General features: G+C 45.9%; 1 protein-coding gene across 1 annotated transcript in view; it reads left to right on the top strand.

Moving 5' to 3' along the window:
* ntng2b (netrin g2b) overlaps nucleotides 1-20,395 on the top strand; it is a 43,757-nt gene extending 23,362 nt beyond the window's left edge. Inside the window, exons 4-8 of the mRNA XM_083669938.1 lie at nucleotides 4,264-4,436; nucleotides 5,338-5,373; nucleotides 17,087-17,254; nucleotides 17,956-18,090; nucleotides 19,743-20,395. Coding sequence (XP_083526064.1) covers nucleotides 4,264-4,436; nucleotides 5,338-5,373; nucleotides 17,087-17,254; nucleotides 17,956-18,090; nucleotides 19,743-19,966 — 736 coding nt within the window. The 3' untranslated portion in view covers nucleotides 19,967-20,395. The remainder of the gene's footprint in view (nucleotides 1-4,263; nucleotides 4,437-5,337; nucleotides 5,374-17,086; nucleotides 17,255-17,955; nucleotides 18,091-19,742) is intronic.
* Nucleotides 20,396-21,494: the final 1,099 nt, after the last annotated feature.

The following is a 21,494-nucleotide window of genomic DNA, read 5'->3' as shown; positions in this document are numbered from 1 at the left end:
GGGATGTCACTAAAAGACACACAAACACACACACACACACACACACACACACACACACACACACACTCCTTCCAGCACACACTGTACAGCTTACAAAGGCAATCAAGGTCATAGCAGAGACTTGCATTTTTAAAATGTCTTGGAAGCTGGACACTTTGCTCCCACATTCCTCTGGAGTGTGCTTAGTGACCCCAAACCCTTTAACTGTGTGTGTGTGTGTGTGTGTGTGTGTGTGTGTGTGTGTGTGTGTGTGTGTGTGTGTGTGATGTGTGTGTGTGTGTGTGTGTGTGGATATAGTAAGGTTGTTTTATAGAGGATGGGGTGCTTACCCCAAACAGACAGTCCCCTTGGCACATCCCTGGCTCCCTCAGATGCTCTAACAGAGAGGTTTGTCGTTGCCATCATATGTTGTCTGGAATATGAGTCCAAAAAAGGAGGGAGGGACTCACACACACACACACACACACACACACACACACATCCTGAATTTTAGAGCATTTTAATGTCACAACCATTTTGTAAGTAAGAAAGCCAAAAGAAAGGTTTATGAATTTCAAACTTCCCCTCGGTCTGCTGTTGTACCTGTGAATATGCCTACAATAATCCTGCTGTGACCAACTCATTTGAGATCAGTTATAGATTACCTGCTAGCCCAGAGAGAGAGGGGGGCGGGAGGGGGGGGACTGGGAGGCAAAGAGCGTTTGAAGAGACTCACACCCACTCTCCAGGAGACTGCACTTCAGGAAAATCGATCCTCTCCCTTCAGAGAAGGAAATTTATGAAGCTGCAACATAAACGCAGTCATGTCCAATTAGCTCCTCTGAATTTACGATAGAGGGGGCGGAAGGGGGTGGGGGCACGGCGATAAAGACATCAGGAAGGGGCCAATAAGGCGTGCTGATCAATGATCCGGCTCCACACGGCTCTCAGAGCTCCCCCCGGGCCGCTGTGTGCTCCTCTGTGTGAACAGAGAGGTGAGAGGGCTGTGATCACAGCCAGAGGGTCAGTTGTAGATAGTCTGCCTCTTGCCCATCAACCGGAAACCAGATAAATCAGTTCTGCAACGGCAGAGAGACTGAATAGCAAGTGTGTCGAGCTTTGACTGGGTTTTAGGCCTATAGTGAAGTGCCTATTATAGAGTCATTTACAAAAGGCACAGACACTGACACTGACTCTGTTCTCTGCCTTTCCAGAATGTTTTGGAGCGCATCTCTGCGTTAGGGAGGAGTGTTAGGAGTTGTTGTGGAGAAGTTGTGCAGTACTGTACTTGTCTGTGACGGCTGATCGAACAGAGAGAAGAGGAGGGGGATCTCCTGCTGGGTCAGAGCCGCATTGATGCGCTTAAAGCGAGGTTAAAGCGCATCGATGCGGACGGTCCTCCTGGTGTTCCCCTGCAGTCAGGGAGGCTGGCTGATTGGCAGGGCTTTGATACTGAGTTTTCCTTCTGCACCGACTGGTAAACCTCCCATTCCCTCCCCGTACTCCACCCCTCCTCATTCCCCCCTCCCCCCCCCCCCAACCCCATGCTCACTAGCCCATGGGGCAGGAGGAATAGAGGAAGAGAGGGAGAGAGAGAGGGGGGGGGGGGCAGAGGGAGACAGATAGGGGGAAGTGGGAGAGACAGTATACGATTTGGGAGTCACTGTAGATGAGGAGAAGAGTGAGAAGTCCCCGGAGAAGAGGACAGGAACAGACGTAGAAGACAGAGATAGAGCCCCATTAACTGCCGCTTCCAGCTGCTTTCCAGTCTCGCCGCCACATGAGTCTCCCTTGATGTTTGTTTATCTTTTATTCTTATTTATTCCTCTAATTGCTGCATCTCTCCCCTGTTTCATACCCACTTCCCTCCTAGCATTACACACAGGGGGCATATTCTGCCGCATGAGACAGACGGAGGAATAGACACATAGCTAGACAGTTCAGCCAACACAGCTAACAGAGACAGACATACTGTACAGGATGAGGACAGAAAAACAGATCAGCTGATCAATACACCTGTCTTTTCTGATAGGGGCTCCTTAGTGGAGTGTGCATTTGCATAAGCCGCCCCCCCCACAACCTCTCTCTCTCTCTCTTTCTCTGTCTCTCTCTCTGTCTCTGTCTCTCTCTCTCTCTCTCTTTCTCTGAGTAAACAGAGACTCTGATGGATGATCCAGCTGTCCTGTCTTAACTTTCCTCAGCTAAGAGCTGCTCGTCTTACTTTGATGACTTTGCAGGGAAGGCAGACATCTTGCACATTAACATATGATTGTGGCCATGTATTATTTGTGTGTGGAGGGACTGTGAGGGGGAAAGGGAGAATCCCATTGCAAGCTGTCCTCAGCAGGAGAGAGAGTCACAAGCAGCTTTTTCAGGAGCTGGAGTGTCACAATCACTCATGCGTACAGAGTGTGAGGGTAGAGATGCTCTCAGCCGACTGTACTGTTTGTCAAGAGTTGAGAAAGCGTGTCGACGGGGATAAGAGTGTCAGTTTCTGTTATGGAGGATTTAGACTCATAGGTGGACCAACATGTTATCTGTTCGCTGATTTGACGTGAGTATGATGTTGACACAGCTAAAATCTACGGACCTTTCAAGTTTCTTTGACCTTGATAACTCACCCATGAAATATTAGAATAACATTTCTGTGTGTGTGTGTGTGTGTGTGTGTGTGTGTGTGTGTGTGTGTGTGTGTGTGAGAGAGAGAGAGAGAGAGAGAGAGAGAGAGAGAGAGAGAGAGAGAGAGAGGATGCCAGAATCATTTTCCCATGTTAAATGCATGACTTCAGATGGATCTACTCATGCAGACATTAATGTTGGTGTATGTTTGCCAACTGACATATCTATAATGGACCTAAGGAAAACCTACCATTCTGTTTGATGTGGCCATTAAACTAGTGGAACATAAGCTGCACTGCAGTCTACCTGACAAATCACTCTTCTTTCAAATATTGATTACAGAAATACAAGTTTTAGATTTAGAGTGAACTCGATCGTCCCCTAATAAGATGTATCCCTGAAGATAAAAGTGCTCAGAGCAGGTCATGATAATGTAATGGGGGCCTGTCTGTGTCGTGAGTTTCTACTCTGTCAGTCACTCAGGGCTGGCATTAGTCACTGTCGTCCCCCGAGCGTCTCTGATCTGTCGTCTGTCACAGTCACTCTCAGACTAATACATCCGGATCACTCATAGGGGAAGCACAAATCTGCCACCAGGAAAAATAGATGTCCAATTTCCCTGACTAAATGGACGCTGGGTGTCCTTCAGAATGGTCCAGGAGACAGGCTTCTCTTCCTTGAATGGATTCAGTGCGGCATCTCCTGTCAAGTTCTCCAAGTGATCACAGGGAAGGTTCCGTGATTGTGGAAGAGTGTTGAATAATGGGATTTGCAAGACTCAACTTTGCAGCGTTAACAACTGACATTGTCTGCCTGTCTATGCTTTCATTATCAGTACCCTACATTTTGGAGATGCATTGAAACTTCTGTAGGAAGTGGTGAGACAGACAGGAAGGTAGGTATCAAATACCAGAGAGACTGGGGAGACAGACTGAGGGAGAGACGAGAGGATGAGATTGAGGGTGGAAGATTGAGGTAGTCATTTTGCTGGCGTACTGGCCCATTCTTTGAATATTTGATGCAGACGGATAGCTGTTCACTCCAGCGGAACAAACTGGATTGGAATCCAGTCGCTCATCTGGAAAAGGCTGTAATTTAAAGTCATAGACGCTGTAACCCCTCGATCCTCATTTCCTTCTCTTAATCCCATTCCTGGACCATTCCACATGCACGCACACACACACACACACACACACACACACACACACACGCACACACACACACACACACACACACACACACACACACCCACACACACACACACACACACACACACAAATCTATTAGTCTGGCATTACTGACATTTATAAACCTAACTGGGTGATCTTTATAATATATGCCATATTATAAAGTATATATATATATATGCTTTTATCCAAATTGACTTACATTGCAGTGAGTGCATACATTTCAGTACATATGGTCCCAGCAGGAACCAAACCCACAACATAAGCGTTGTTAGCGCCATGCTCTACCAACTGAGCCACAGAGGACCAGACTTGTAACTAAATATAGTTTCATTAACAATGCTGAGGTACTCATTATGTATTTCTTATTGCGTGCTTGCATCAATCTGAATTCCCTCTTTATGTGTACATAAACCTATTGTCTTTAATTGTATGAATGAGTAAGAGAATGTGTGTGTCTCCTCCTCTTCCCACGCAGGTGTAAGTGTAACCTCCACGCCTCACAGTGTTTGCTCCAGGAAGGGAACCTCCAGTGTCAATGTGAACACAACACCACAGGCCAAGACTGCCAGCGCTGCAAGAAGGGCTTCAAGGCCAAGTCCTGGAAGGCTGGCTCCTACCTGCCCACACCCAACGGATCCCCCAACACCTGTACGTACACCTCTGCAACCTTCACCGCCTCACCATACTGTACCTTTCTACTGAAGAGGCCAAACCAATACATTCACTTCTTTAGGCCTCAAGTATACTTTTGTATCCTTTGTATCTGTGGTTACACACACAGAGCCCTGTTTTTAATTACAAATGATGTAATTACTAACACTTCGGTTAGTAAATTGATTGATTGATTATTCAAGTATCTGTATTATTTAGGATTAATTGATTACCGTAAAAAAATATCATCTTGAATTTAGAGATCTATGAAAAATATATATGAAATCCCTCAACTCCCAGTACAAGATCCTGAATGAAAAGAGAAACCAGTCAATAACAAATAAAAAATACACGGTCAGGGAAAGAGAGCAAAGCGAACAGAGAAACATAAAGAAATGGAGCCCATTGAGTTTGCTTTCACCTCAGTGCAGAGCTGTGTAGTGCGTGGGGGGAACTCTTCTTGGAGAATGTTAGCTAGTTACACTGTAGCGATGATAAAATAATAATCTAGGGCAGACACTCCCACTACCCCTAAGCCCCCACCCCCACCCCCCCTCCCACCCACCGCTGTTACTGCACACCCTGCCTCTCAGTCCCGGCCTCCCCTCTCTGTCAGCTCTCAGGATGATCAAGCTTGCTTGGGGGCCAGGCCGTTCCCCAAGGTGGCGGGTGGCAAGTGCCTAACACACCCACCCTGCATCCCCCTCTCATCCCATCATCAGAGGCCCAGAACTGGGCAGAGTATACCAGAATATACTAGAATACTGTACACTAGAGTATAGTTATCTTTACTGCATGGGTCTAATGAACGAGCAGGGGGCAAAGTCTTTGTAAAATGAATGCAGAAATAAACAGGTCTCATCTCTTCCCCCTTCTGTCTGTTTTCTTTCTATTCCAGGTGCAATCGCTGGTTCCCCCTCCGGTGGTGGTTCTAGTAAGTCCCATGCAAATAAAGTAGAGGATGTGGCGTTGACGGGCGTCACTCTCTTTCTCTCCTTTATTTCTGTCCTACCCCTCTCACTGTTTTTCATCCTTTCATCCTCTTAAGCCAGTCATCTGCCTCTCTTCTCTCACTGCTGCAGCGCTGGTCTTGTCTGCTTTATTATTGATAGTCCTCCCTGTCGCCTTGGCCTTTCATCCCAACCGCACTAACTTAGACTGGAGGAATATTTCCACAGTTCTGCCTTTCTTATTTAGACTGAAGTCACTGGCTGGGAGGGAAGGAGGAAGAGAGAATGAGAGAGAAGGGAGGGAGGGTAGGGGCAGGAAGAGTGGGTGGTGCGTTGAAAAACATAGGCAGGGAAAGGGATGAGAGAGAGTGAGAAAGCGCGAGAAAGAGAAAGGGATAGAGAGAGAGAAGGATGGGGGTAAGTGTGTTGTAATGCAGTGCGAGGAGTGAGGAGCTCCTAGAGGAATGAATAAAAGGGAATTTGATTAAGGATTCTCTCTGTGGAGAGGCGCTCAGCTCCGAGCTGTTAGATAGAAACGATCAGCAAAGTAGCAACATCAGCGCTGACAGCAGTGGGTTCTCCTGGTGTAGAGAACATAGGAAGGACCGGACTGGGGTTAATAAGCTTGCAGTATATGCCTTCTAGATATAGATATAGTTTGTAGATATTCGTAGACGTAAATATGAGATAGCTGTGCTTTTCCACTAGTCTCATCGTTAGCTGGTGTCTTTGGATATGTTGTTTTTCTGTCAACTTGGAATATGCTTTCTCACAGAGACAGTAGACGCATCGTTGTCTGTGCCGTTCACTACAGTGACTGCAACCACAACTTTAGCCGCCACCACAACCACAACTGTAACTGAAACAGTAACTCCAAGCCCAATCCCCACTACTACCCCAGAGCCAGTCTCAACCACAACAGCTACTCAGGGGCTCTCTTCAACCACTCAGGAAGGTGGGAACTTGAAGACGGTGTGTGTGTGTGTGTGTGTGTGTGTGTGTGTAATACATTCTCTTTTATCCACCTATGTAACATGTGTGATCCGTTTGCCCAAGGCTGGATTCGCACCATGTCATATGATCACAATGTACAAGTGTAATTACAACCATTACCCTTACCAAAACCCATTGGTTGGGCGAGGGAGACATTACTGCTACAGTAGGTCTCAGGTCGGCAACATCACTGCGCCATGCTAACCATAGTCATCCACTACATATACATCTTGGGGACGTTACTGTAATGCCAGTGGGCGTTGTGCTATGGACAGTCTGAATGTATTTGTTCTGACTGGCTGGGTTTGAGGAACCAAGGACGGACATTAACACACTCTGTCAGGCAGTGAATGTAAAGTGGTCCTCAAAGCCAGTCCGCATTCCAACGGTCAGTCCCATGCTAAATTTAAACCTGCCATCATGGGAGAAAAGCGCTCGACTTCCTCCAGAAAAGCACTTAGAATGTGGGAGGAGCAGGAATGCCAGGAACGCTGTGATGTCGTCTGAATGTTTTAGGAAATCCTTTAAGTGCTTTTGTTGAACAGCGCAGCACTTTTGCCTTTTGGTCGACTTCAGGAGCTCTAAGAAGTGATAAGCTTTGGTTTAGGAGGAGCTGACAGAAGCTTTAGGACACAAAACAGAAACACTATCCTTTTATGACCCTCTCGTTGTCCACATTTTGGGCTACAGTAAATATGTTCCTACAGTGACATTGCAAAAAATGTTTCAGGTTTATCACGCATTGTGTATATTGAGAATGGCGACAGCTGAGACAGTTTGAATGGGACCACATCTCACCAAAATACACTACAGTATACTCCCAGTAAATCAACAGCTTACAGTTAAGGGCCTGTTTTATCTTATGTTTAGGGTATTTTATATGGCTTGGACCTGACCCCAATGTGAGAAGCGTCTCGTTACCAGTCTATAGTGTGTGTGTGTGTATGTGTGTGTGTGTGTGTGTGTGTGTGTGTGTGTGTGTGTGTGTGTGTGTGTGTGTGTTTGTGTGTGTGTGTGTGTGTGTGTGTGTGTGTTGTGTTGAGATGTACAGTTGGCATATGGCGCGGCACAGCGAATCTCATAAATCATCCTCATCCTCTCCTCTTCCTCCTGGGGATCCGAGGTCTGAGGGCTCATTCTCAGGGAGGAGCTGCCCCGCTGCTGAACACACACACACACACACACACACACACACTTCCCCTCCACATTTCTCCCACCATCCAACCTCTCCATCACCTGTCTACAGGTACATGCTGTGCTTGACCATGATTCTCCCCTGTCTCCTAGGCCCTAGCTCTAGCACAGACTCATTCCCAGTGTCTCAAGAGTATGACTTGTCTATGTTTAGATGGGCAGGTGCATAGAAGAGTGTTACTCCTCTAGGTACTAGTGTTACTCCTCTCTCTGCTTCCCTACACACAACATGCTGAGTGAGTCTGCATCTAGACAAAGTATGATTGACTAGTGTGTTGTTATAGGAGTAGAGAACTAGCTCCGCCCCTACAGTAGGTATCCCTCCCCCACTCTCACTGAGCATGCCCAGGCGAAGATTAGTACTCCAGAGGCCAGAAAGCCTGATCCACAGAGTCCTCAACTGATTGGTCAGATGGTTGTGGGGGGAGGGGTGGTAGGATGCATCAAATCCTATCCCACCCCACTTTCCTAACTCCCAACTCTCCCCAAATCAATAAGCACTACAGAGTGACATTTGTACACACACACACACACACACACACACACACACACATATAAGACTTCCTACATAAGAATATACAAATAGACCCGACCCCTATCCTAGGTGATTGTCCTTCTCTGCTCTATTGAAAGGCCATTGAGATCCATGGCACGCGTTGCATAAACAGTGCATCAAACCCAGCCAAATCACAACCCAAAGAATGGAGACTGTAGGAGAAAAATAACCATCCTGTCACTCCGCTGGGTGTCATTAGGTGTTCTAGCAAACATAATACTACCCTGAATCACAATAACATCGTTAGTGTGCAGCAAAGCGCTCGATCGTCCAGCGCTGCAGTAACAAATGACAAGGACACTAAGACTGACAGGTGACATTAAATGTTATGGCTATCATTTATTTTGCCTACATTAACCTAAGCAACAAATTATCCCAATATATGCGAATGTGTTTGTATAAAAGACGCAAAAAGGGGACATGGTGGTGAGTGTTTTTGAATGTGTGTGTGTGTGTGTGTGTGTGTGTGTGTGTGTGTGTGTGTCTGCGCATAAGTGTGTGTCGTAGGATCTACGTAGTGAGTCCATCTGTGCGGCGAGGCGCATGTCATCAGATTATGTAATTATTCAGAGCAGAGTTCACTTGGTGGCAGTGGGATGGAACTGTTGTATGGCTGTGGACGGTTCTAAGCCTCTGTCCCCTCTCTCTGTAGAATCTACCAGCATCATCCCCAGCTCCACGCCTGGGCCAGGAGACCCAGAGCTCAGCTCACTGCCCACTGAACCTCTCACTCAGACTCCAGGTGCTAGACTAGTCACTAGTGCATAGGTGACTGCTAGACTAGTCACTAGTGCATAGGTGACCGCTAGACTAGTCACTAGTGCATAGGTGACCGCTAGACTAGTCACCAGTTAGACTAGTCAATAGAGCAAAGAGAATGATATGTAGTAGTGCGTACATGTGTGTATTAGCCAGAGCTAGTCAGAATGTTAGACTTAATATATCTACCAGTCTGTGCTTAAGGATCTAGGTGAACCCCTTAAGATGATGCATTTAATTTGTTGTTGCATGTATCTGTGCATTTGGAGTTTATAATAAAATGTATAAACAAATGTAATAATCCATAATCTCAAAAAACAGGAATTACTGCAGACTCACAGACACACACGCACACATACACACACACACACACACACACACACACACACACACACACACACACACACACACAGGTGTCAACCTGCAGAAGCCTGTAGTAAAATGTGTCAAATGTTCTCACTTCACAATGTTCTCACTTCACAATGTTCTCACTTCACAATGCAGAAAAAACTAAATAACTTGCCTCTGCAATTATTTTCTCTCTTGCTTTGTTAAACTGGGCTATGGGACGGTGCTGCTTCCCAGTACTGAAAGGGTTAAGGCACAGCTTTTGTCTTTAGTCTATCTCAGCAGTGTGAAGTCTCACTTCCATTGTGTGTCTTCAGTTCTGTGCGTGTGTGTGTGTGTGTGTGTGTGTGTGTGTGTGTGTGTGTGTGTGTGTGTGTGTGTGTGTACGCATTGTGTATGTGTGTGTTAGTATTGAAGAAAAAGGAAAGTAAGGCTTTCTTTGGATAAACAATCTGAGGCAGCATCCCTTATGCTAATGCCTTACCCCACTCATCCCTCATCGCTTTCACACTCTTTCCTCAAGAGCCCCTCCCTCCAACCGGCGCCACAACCACCAACACTCCCCCAACGGAGCCCCCAGCTACGGACCCAGAGTCCCCCCTCACTGACAACATGCCCCCCACCACCACCATCATTACTACCACCAACGCCCCTCAGCCGCCTATGGAGGAATCTACCTCCATCACTGCAGAGGCCCTGCCCTCTAGCACAACCCCTCAGCCTATCACAGAGGAGCCCATACCACCTCAACCTATCACAGAAGAGTCCTCAAACCCTCAGCCTATCACAGAGGAGTCCACACCACCTCAGCCTATCACTGAGGAGTCCACACCACCTCAGCCTATTACAGAAGAGCCCACGTCTTATCCACCAATCATAGAGGAGTCCACATCCCCTCCACCAATCATAGAGGAGTCTGCACCACTAGCCCTAACGGAGAGCCCTCCCCCAATTATAACCCCACCCACAAAAGAATTGCCTGAGCCAGTGGTTATTGAGAGTCAAGGTAAGCCACACCTATAGTCGAACTCTGGTCATCAATAGATTTAGATTAGACATAGACCTATAGCGTAGATCAAATGTACAATCTAGATTACAGTCTTGATTATAATAATCAGAGTCATTTGTATGATTTCTGTGGTGTGTCTAAATCTCCTCATATGAAACAAGACGTTTTGAGTACTGAGCGGACGGAAGTGGACAACTTTGTCCTGGTCCTTGAACATATTACAGTATATTATATTACACAATGATATCATATCAGATGTCACTGTTCATTCCATTTAGATAATGACACTGGAACCTAGTTAATGTGGGTTAGCGTGTGTGAGAGACTGTTTGAGAGAGAGAGAAACGGAGGGAGGGAGAGGGAGAACATTGGCAGTAGTAATAAAGGTCCTGGTTCACTAAGTGTGATTTCTGCACGGTTCAGAAACACTGGCTCCCTGTGGAGACACTGGCAGAGGAACAGAGAGATATAGCGAGAGAGATAGAGAGAGAGAGAGAGAGAGAGAGAGAGAGAGAGAGAGAGAGAGAGATAGAGAGAGAGGCCAGAATCAGGAGGAGGCCAAAACAAAACTACTTCCATTTACATCACAACCCCAGGGAGTGTGTACATTAGTTCATAAGGGTGGTGGCGGGGGGGCATAGGTTGTTGATGGTATGGGTGGTCCTGCTTGATCAGAGTCACTCTCAACATATAGTGGTCCTTATTGTTAATTTCAAATGTTTTGCTTATAACTGTGTGTGCCATCTAATGAGTGCCTCCACTTGAGTTGCATGGTTATGTCGAGGAATGTTGTTAGGGTTAGGGTTAGGGTTACTGGAATCATAGGCACTCATCATCCTGCATGTAACCTGTTGGTTTAGTGTTTAGTGTCACTGTGTTGCTGTTGGCTCTCGATCACACTGCCAGTGACCGGAGTAGATGATCTGAGAGCTCCATCACTGTACCGCTTTGCTAAGCCCTCCACACACACACACACACACACACACACACACACACAAACACACATGCGTGCGCACGCACACACGCGCACACACACACACACACACACGCACACACACACACACACGTACAAACACACAAACACACGTACACACCTCCCCCAGCCTGAACGAAACTGCACAACCCCTGCTCCCTGGGTCTGGTGTCAGACAGTACGAGTTGAGCCGACGAGCTGATTGAGATTAATGCCAGTAGTGCTGTGAAACGGTCTCTCCCCCAAGGCAGCGTGGGTAACTGAGATTAAATGCATTTATGCTCTCTGTTGTGCTACACAAGCCTGTGAAACATCGGTTTCCCTGAAAGCCTACCCACTGGGAGGAAGTCAGTATGTTCGAGGGGGTGTTGTGGAGAATGGGGAAAGGGCTAGAGTCAAGCATGAGTGGGGGTCACGATGATGTGGTATTATGGCGAGATGCCAGCTGTGTGAAATGGGACAGGGAGTTTAGGGAGCAGCTGCCAGGCAACGTCCCGTCCCTCTGGAGCCCGCAGGACGGCTGTACTAGGATTAGTAGGCGGGAACTGCCTGAGGGGTACTCCACAGAGAGCATGTTAGCCAAAATGACCCTCCACAAGTACACCTGGATCTGTCCTAACACCCAGTAACCAGTAGAGGGGGCACTGCTGAATAGATGCATACAGTATTTGGTCTGGTCTTCAAAATACCCCAACTCTCTTCAAACAACAGAATCACATTTCCCAGTTAAAGAAAATACCTGATTCCCAAACTCACCTCATGTCTCTTTGTACAGCCAATGCTACAAATAGTGACAAAAAATAAAGATGATGAGAAGAGTGAGAAAGCCTCTGAAAAAGAGGGAAAAGAAGATGAGATTCAAGAACAAGAGTGAGGGAGAGAAACTGAAGAAGGCTTATCTGGTGCCTTTGTGTGTGTGCAGGGTATGTTGTCCATCTTTGGACTGTTTCCTCTGTGTATGAGAATGTGATGGACTAGATCTCTCAGTGTTCATTTCCCAAACCTGATGCCATCACTGTAGTGTCGTTATCAAAGAGTGACGCTATCTCACTGGTGCTCACAGTTACTCCAAAAACTTGAAGCAAAGGATTCTGGGAATGGCAAAAAGCCCTCTGGGAGTGGGAAACTAAACAAGAAAGAAACAAAAGAGAAAAAGAAAAACAGGAACAAAGGTTATACAGTAGCTGTTTGTGAGCTCTGTTCTGTAGTACTAGTAAGGTATATGTGTGTGAGTAAAAGTGTGAAGTAATCGCACTTACACAGTGAATCCTCCTGTATCTGTAATATTGAATGAGCAACATATTTCAACTGTGGCAGCATTCACTTCTGTAGCTGTGTGAATTAGTGTGGGCAGTTTCCCCACACTTAGTTGTAGAGTGACCTGTAGTACATGGGGAACAAGTGAAGCCTTGGAGAATCAAAACTGTCATGACCTTCAGATAAAAGGAAGGAGATGTTACTTTTTCACACCCTAAGTAAAAGAATTCTGATGTGTCGGTCTTCAAACCCTTTCTGATACTCACAGTTCCTCCCGAACCTGAGGCAGAGGCCCCTGAAGAAAGTGAAAAGCCCCCTGAGAGAGAGGCAGAGAAAGAGGAAGTGGTGGAGGAAGAGAAAGAGATTGAGGCAGAAGGTATATTGTTTAGCTGTAACGGTCTAGTGTTGTAGAGCTGGATATCTGTTAGAAGAGTTCGATGTTTCTAAACAAATGTAACAGTAACTGCTAGCTTGTTATCTATGTAATGGGCATCCTATTTATTGTTTCTTAATTTTCCTCTAACTGAACATGTGTGATCCTTCAGTGCTCACAGTCCCCTCACAACCTGAGGGAGAAGTGACTGAGACTGGTGACACAGAGGAGACTACACAACCCTCTGTGGAAGTAGGAGAGATTAAGGAGGAGGACAGAGAGAGAAAGACTGAGACTGGTGACACAGAGGAGACTATACAACCCTCTGTGGAAGTGGGAGAGATTAAGGAGGAGGACAGAGAGAGAAAGACTGAGACTGGTGACACAGAGGAGACTATACAACCCTCTGTGGAAGTGGGAGAGATTAAGGAGGAGGACAGAGAGAGAAAGACTGAGACTGGTGACACAGAGGAGACTATACAACCCTCTGTGGAAGTAGGAGAGATTAAGGAGGAGGACAGAGAGAGAAAGACTGAGACTGGTGACACAGAGGAGACTACACAACCCTCTGTGGAAGTGGGAGAGATTAAGGAGGAGGACAGAGAGAGAAAGACTGAGACTGGTGACACAGAGGAGACTACACAACCCTCTATGGAAGTGGGAGAGATTAAGGAGGAGGACAGAGAGAGAAAGACTGAGACTGGTGACACAGAGGAGACTATACAACCCTCTGTGGAAGTAGGAGAGATTAAGGAGGAGGACAGAGAGAGAAAGACTGAGACTGGTGACACAGAGGAGACTATACAACCCTCTGTGGAAGTGGGAGAGATTAAGGAGGAGGACAGAGAGAGAAAGACTGAGACTGGTGACACAGAGGAGACTATACAACCCTCTGTGGAAGTGGGAGAGATTAAGGAGGAGGACAGAGAGAGAAAGACTGAGACTGGTGACACAGAGGAGACTATACAACCCTCTGTGGAAGTGGGAGAGATTAAGGAGGAGGACAGAGAGAGAAAGACTGAGACTGGTGACCCAGAGGAGACTACACCACTCTCTGTGGAAGTGGAAGAGATTAAGGAGGAGAGGAACCAGGACAGAGAGAGAAAGACTGAAGGCAAAGGTATCTGTTGTAGATTAGTGGTAGAAGTCCATGTAGGCCTATGCAGCTAGTTTGTAGTAATGAGTGTGTGAGTTGGTATGATAGAGCCTACTGACAACTGTGTATGCAACCCTCACATAATCAGAGCTGTTTATCTGGTCCAGATGGGTCGGTTCAGGTATATCAGCTGTAGTTTAATTTACCTGAGACCCGTGGCAATTCAACAATACTCGACCCAGATCTGAGGCGTTAGTTTAAGTTTTGGACAGCTTAGGTCCCGGATCTGGTCTTGGGTTTTTGGGGGTTCAGGTGGACCCATGAAGACCTCTAAATGACTGGAACTGAGTAGAGATGGATGCTGTTTAAGATGCAAAAGCAAACACATGACAAAGAAGTTGCTTTTTCAGACAGCACCAGTCAATGTGTAGAGCCATTGATCCGGGCTGGAGCTAGAGACTGTAGCTGTCAGACAGCACTAGTCAACAAGAACAGCAGAGATCTAGATCTGCTGCAAAGCTCTCACTCCTCCTCTGTGGTAATCCTAGTTTCACTGAAACCTGAGACGGAAACCCGGGGTCAGGAGGCCACAAAACCTTCTGAGAAAGAAGCGGACACGGTGGAGAAGGAAGAAGAGAGTGAAGAAGAGCGTGAAAAAGAGGAGAGAGAGAAGAAGAAGAAAGGTAAAGGTACTGTAGTGTGGTATAATCGCTAGTGTGTTGGTGTAGGGTATACCACCTCAAGCGTAGAATCCGGTAGATCCCCAGAGCCTTGGGCTCATCCTTTCCATAGTTGGTTGGGGATAACCCTCCTCTCTTTAACATGCAGATACCTTAGCCCATAGGATATATGTGCTCCAGTACTGGCTGTTTGAATGTTGAGTGCTGGAGGGGGGGTGGGGGTTGGTTGTTAAATGGATCCAGAGAACCCATCTAAAACAAAGACTCCTTCATCTCCTAAGGGCTCCTGAAGCTCTTGCTCTCAGGAGAGCCCCAGGCCAGACAGCTGTTTGGGATCATATACGATGATTTCAAAGGTAAGAGATCAGCACTAGTAGGCGTAGGAGTGACTGGGGATGCATACATACCATTGCAATGCATGGAACGGAATAAGGAATGGTATCAAACGTGTTTGATACCATTCCTCAATTCCGTTCCATGCATTACAAGGAGCCCATCCTCTGATTTTTACCTCCACCAGCCTCCACTGATACATGCAGAAGACTGAGGCTTCATGAAACCCTTTGTGATTGTAAACTTAGATTAGTGGAATTAGGAGTACGTGGACGTACGTGGAGGATGTGGACATTGTCAATACCTGAATGGGCAGCAGACCAGTGGCTACAAAAAAACTGTGGAAAAATTCCTTTGAACCTGCATGTCTTAGTTTTTATTGTTTGACTATTCAACAATTGTTTTCTCTGTCTACCTCCATCCTCCCTCATCATGTGTTGATTGTATATGACTCATTACTAAGGTAAGCATAATGGATGATTTTTTAATTATCACACTTGTTAGAGCCAATCAAACAGGTCCACTCTCTCGCTGTCCAACATTGATATTATCTGTGTCAGTGATATTCTTTTGTCCCCAGATTTAACGGCTGTCCTCCATACTTCAAACACAAGGGTCTCTCCTTGTTATCAATTTACAGCCCTCCATAAAGATGTATCTTCATTTTGTGTTAATTGGTGAAACAATGTCCCATTCTCCCTCCCATCTGTGGAGTAATTGGGCATTTATATTTAATTAGCCGGTTTCTCTCTAACCCGGCTTCTGTGCTGAGAGAAGCACTTTATGTGGCTCCCTTAACCGGCTTCCTTAAAACCAGAACATAAATATTTCAGCTGGCATCATCAACCAAACAATAATAAAATAATAATGTGACGGCTGATTAAACAGCTAAACTCCGACTTTTTAATGTGCATTTAAATGTGTATTTGCATAAACATGCCTGGTAAACGCCTCTTTAGAGGACAGAGATGCCTCGCAGCACACTAACGCAGCCGACTTCTAAAGCTTAATAAAACCTTAATTAGGTACCGACCTCAGCCAAGATAATCTGAAAATGTGGAGCAACCCCCCCCCCCCCCCCCTTCACAGTGCAGAACTCGAAATTGCAAAGATATTACTGAGATTTCTCTCTCCGTGGGAGGAATGGAAAGTTTTTTTCTATTTTCTGCACATTTACTTGCATTAAAACTTTGGTCAGAGACTCGCTACATTTAGATCTGGTCTGTAAACATAGTAATAAAATGTAAGCATAATCACATGCATTTTAGATTAAAACAATTATAAGAACCTTCAAGGTTTTGAGTAGGAGTAGAACATGATAGCATTACGTTTAAATCTGATACTTTGCATGAAAGTAAATATGGACATTGATATTGGGCATTTCACATCCGTAACTTTCACTCTGCGTCCACTCATCGGAACTGTGATTTTGCTTAAAGTCTCCCATGTTTGCTAATCATGGCAATGTGGAAGACTTTGAGGGAAATCACCATTCCGATGAGTGAATGATGAATCACCGTTCCAATGAGTGGGCACAGAGTGAAAGTTCCGGATGTGAGAGCATTTGAGAGATAAGATAGGTCTATAACAAGGCTGTCAGGATCTTGTAACACCAAGAAAAAGATACTTTCATCTACCCTCAAACAAGCCTCTTTAATCTCACTTGCATTGAAATCAACTCAAATCCCCTCCCACAACACACACACATGCACGCACGCACACACACACACGCACACACACACACACACACACACACACACACACACACACACACACACACACACACACACACACACACACACACACACACACACACACTCCATCAGTAAAGCTCAGTAAAGCATAGTCAGCGTTTTTTCTCTCTTGGGGAGGTTATGTGGTAAAAGAGTGGGAGAGTTATCAGTTACAGAGTAGTCTCACTAAGTCAGGATCCTTATTTAAATGGAGAGACTGACGGCACAACCATTGAAAAGTGCTGATGGGAGGCGGTGCATCCGGTGAATTTCAGAGGAGAGGAGTGCTTCAAATGGAGGCGGGGATTTCAAACCAATGTTTTATAGATAGATCATGAAGTCACACAAGTCAATATGTAATAGTGTCTGCTGTGCTCTTCTCTCTCCTCTCAGACTGTGAGTGCTATGGCCACGCAAACCGCTGCAGCTACATTGACTACCTGAACATTGTGACGTGCGTCAGCTGCAAGCACAACACCAGGGGGCAGAACTGCCAGCACTGCAGGCTGGGATACTTCCGTAATGCCTCTGCTGAACTTGACGACGAGGACATCTGTATCGGTCAGTCTGAGGAGTCTAAGCCCACCTCTGTTGTGTGTGTGTGTGTGTGTGTGTGTGTGTGTGTGTGTGTGTGTGTTTTATAGAGGATACTTATGTCTTCTACTGAACAACGAACAATGTTTTGACCCATGTTGTATAAGCTTTATAATCAGCACATCCATCTCCAACCAGACACAGAGAGAAAGAGAAGAGAGACTTCTCTTGAGATAAGACTATTCCTCATGCATTTGCTGTGGAGATAAATCTGGTGTTGATTTGAGTCTATTTGTAGGTGAACTCTGGGGGGCTGGGGGGTAAACTTGCCACGGTGGGAGGACACACAGGGCCAGGCCTTGGAGTCAGCACAAATGAGGCCCCATTAGCTCACCTGCCAGCCTACTGGCACACAGAGCATGGCATAGAATCAATACAGAACAGACTCTTTCTCTCTCTCTTTCGCACGCACACACATGTACACGCACGCATGCATGCACGCACACACACACACACACACACACACACACACACACACACACTCCTTCCCCAGCCTCATAGAATAATTGATTCTCAATCCTCCACACTCCACACTCACAAAGCCTATATGAATGAACTGACAAGGAAATGTATTCTCTAACATGTTTACACATTTTACTATCCCTTTAATCCCCACCCCCCCTCCCATCCCCCCTTCTCTCTCTCTGTCTCTTTGTCCCTCTCTCCAGAGTGTAACTGTAACGAGATGGGCTCTGTCCATGACCGGTGTAATGGAACAGGATTCTGCCAGTGTAAAGACGGCGCTACCGGGCCCAAGTGTGAAGACTGTTTCTCTGGATACTACTGGAAACAAGGGTGTTACCGTGAGTATACAGGGGAAAAGACTAGACTGCACTTGCCTCTCTCTGTGTGTGTGTGTGTGTGTGTGTGTGTGTGTGTGTGTGTGTGTGTGTGTGTGTGTGTGTAGCTACCTGGGGGAATATGTCAAAGTACCCTTATTACAGGCCTGGAGCTTTGGCTATACTGTGTACCTCTTTGTCTTTGCGTGATCAGTCAATATTTCCTTTACTACCCGTGGTACTGGGTCATGTAGCTCATTACTGGCATCACCTGTTCCTCTAATTGATGATCCTGTCACACCTGAACCCCATTAGGGAACCGCCTTTCCCCAAACATCTACCATCCTGTCAGGGGCTGCATCTCAAACAGATCCCCCGATCCATCTGTGCCTTGTCCAATCAGAGGCTGCATTTGGAAGGAATCCCTATTTAATGTAGTGTGTAATCCAATTGGGTCAGTCAGAAGGCCATACACCCTTCAGTTTAGTGTGGAAGAAAACTGTAAAAGGTTGAATCCTTATTTGTGTTAAGAAACAAGCAATGGACGCACTGTAGATGCATAAAACCACATTGTGGTGTCTACAGCAAGAGACAAAAAAAAATCTCTCTTTCTCTCTCTCTCTCTCATACACACATGCACGCACACATGCAAATACACACACACACACACACACACACACACACACACACACACACACACACGCACGTACACACACACACACACACACATATCCACACACCGACTTTTTAGGTCAAGTATCTTGTGCAGTATAAACTACCTCTGTGTTTTCCCTAACCCGTTTTATAGCTTTTTAATGATGTTATTTTTTATACCTAGACTGAAAATACAGGAAATTAGACGCAGGGTCTCTTTGACCCAGAGAAAGTACATGTACAGGAAAATATACAGGGTAAAAAAAGGCAAAAAGGCAGATGTTACTTGTTGTGTTCCCTGAGGTGAGGCTAGGAGAATTTATCTTTTCCTTTTTTCACTTTCTCCCCTCTCTTTTCCTGTTCTTTACTTTCAATCGCTTGGTTCTCGCTTCATCTCCTTTTCTCATCGTGTTGTTTCCTTCGCACTACCCCCCCTCTCACCCCCCTCTACCCTTCCTTACCATAAACCTTACTTTTTACTCTTTGCTCTTTCCTTCCCCAATTCCCATTCATCTCTCATGACACCCTGTCACCGTGTCACTCCCTCTCTCTCTCATTGCACCTTCTCGCTTCCCTTCCTTTCCTCCTCTACCTCCCTCCACCCTCTCTCTCTCATTGCACCTTCTCGCTTCCCTTCCTTTCCTCCTCTACCTCCCTCCACCCCCTCTCTCTCATTCCACCTTCTCGCTTCCCTTCCTTTCCTCCTCTACCTCCCTCCACCCCCTCTCTCTCATTCCACCTTCTCGCTTCCCTTCCTTTCCTCCTCTACCTCCCTCCACCCTCTCTCTCTCATTCCACCTTCTCGCTTCCCTTCCTTTCCTCCTCTACCTCCCTCCACCCCCTCTCTCTCATTCCACCTTCTCGCTTCCCTTCCTTTCCTCCTCTACCTCCCTCCACCCCCTCTCTCTCATTGCACCTTCTCGCTTCCCTTCCTTTCCTCCTCTACCTCCCTCCACCCCCTCCCTCTTGTTGATTCTACCTCTCTCTTGCCCTATTTCTACCTTGGTCTCTCTCTTCCATAGCAAACATTTGTGATGAGGAGCTGCAGCTGTGCCAGAATGGTGGAACATGTTACCAGAACCAGAAGTGCATCTGTCCTCCTGAGTTTAAAGGGGTGCTGTGCCAACAGTCCCGCTGCGAGGGGGGCAAGAACTGCAACGCCGCCTGTGCCCCCCACCACTCCCTCGCTGCCCTGCTGCTCTGTGTTCTGCTACCCCAACTTCTGGCCAGATTAACTGCACACTGAGCCCCCCTCCTCAACCAGGGAGTGTGTGGTCAACCCAGAGTGGGATGGACCTGCTAGCTGGCCATGGACCCAACAGACAGACACACTTAAACACACACACACACACACACTCACATGCCTCACAGGACTGTTTCGGAACTGGGGAACTCCCAGGTGTGAGAGAGTATGAGTGGACGACAAGAAGGAGTGGAGAAAATCAGACAACCAACCACTGTCTCCCTTTATACCAGAGCTGGAGGAAACTCATACCAAAAAACCCCATAAACAAACATTAGAGAACACTTTAATCACTGCTGTTCACTACAAAGGGAGGCAATGTTAACATAAGGACGTTTCCTTTTTCTTTATTGATTGAGTTGCAGGCCCCTCTTTGGAGATACTGTTCAGTGTGTTTGGGTAGACTTGCGGGGAAGTGTGTGTGTGTGTGTGTGTGTGTGTGTGTGGGGGGGGGGGGGGTGAGGGGGGAAGGGGGGGGGGGGGGTCTGCTGCTGAAGCCTACTTAGAATATAAACAAGGTTTCATTTCTACGTAAAAATGAGACTTGTTTTTGCATTTCCTTTTTCTGCTGCAGTTTTTTTTTTTATCTTCTGTCATTGTATCTTATGTGCCCACTAACAGATGCTGAGATTATACATATAATTATAATATCCAGAGGGTTATGAATATTAAGATTTTAGTCACTATTATGGTCGTTATAGGAATGAGTGAGTGTTGCCACACTTAGCGAGATTTATCTTCACACAGTATTCAGGAAACAGAATTTAACTTATCAAAAATCTAAAAGAGAGAAAAGTATCAATATTATATGACATTATTTGAATATTTTTTGTAGAGATTATTTTTGTTTGGAGTTATAATAAATGAACTATTACAGATGAACATTTTATTACACTGTAAACTTTACAGTAAATGTGACTGTTATTTGCCTTTGCTTGTATGTTATTGATTCAATTAATTGCTCAAAGAGAACAAACTGTTGTCACAACCAACAGAAAACATCTGTTGTTGACTCTCAAGTGGAATATCTCTGAAAAGTTGAAAAAAGGACACCGTTCATGGTATTTTATTTAATTCAGTCCAGCTATGTAGAATATAAATGGGAGAATGAGGAAGAGGTACATCCTGTATTGAGCTGATGTGGTAACTGAATACACCCTTCAGCTTGAGACTGAACAGTTGGGAATTATAAACCTCTTAACTGCATATGTCAAATCACAAAGATTAATGTATTATATGACACAGAGTACAGTAGTTCATAACAGAGAATGTCAACTCTTCAGTAGACAAAGGATATCTCCCCATAACAATGTACAAACAATAAACATTTTATGACCCAGAAGGTTCTGAGGAATCAGAATGAAACCTCTAAGCGAGTCTTCTCTCACGCTGCTCCACTCAGATATCGCCGTGGAAACCCTGGGCTTAAAAGGTCATACTGATGATACCCATGGCACTGTGGCGTCCTTCACATGGACGTTTGATTGAAAAAAATAAAACACTTCTGTGAGAAAGTTCCCATCTTTGCTGA

Source organism: Argentina silus (genome assembly GCF_951799395.1).
Source record: "Argentina silus genome assembly, chromosome: 5".
NCBI lineage: Eukaryota > Metazoa > Chordata > Actinopteri > Argentiniformes > Argentinidae > Argentina > Argentina silus.
Note: the sequence above shows the minus strand (reverse complement) of the source record. Positions and strands in the feature narration are given on the sequence as shown.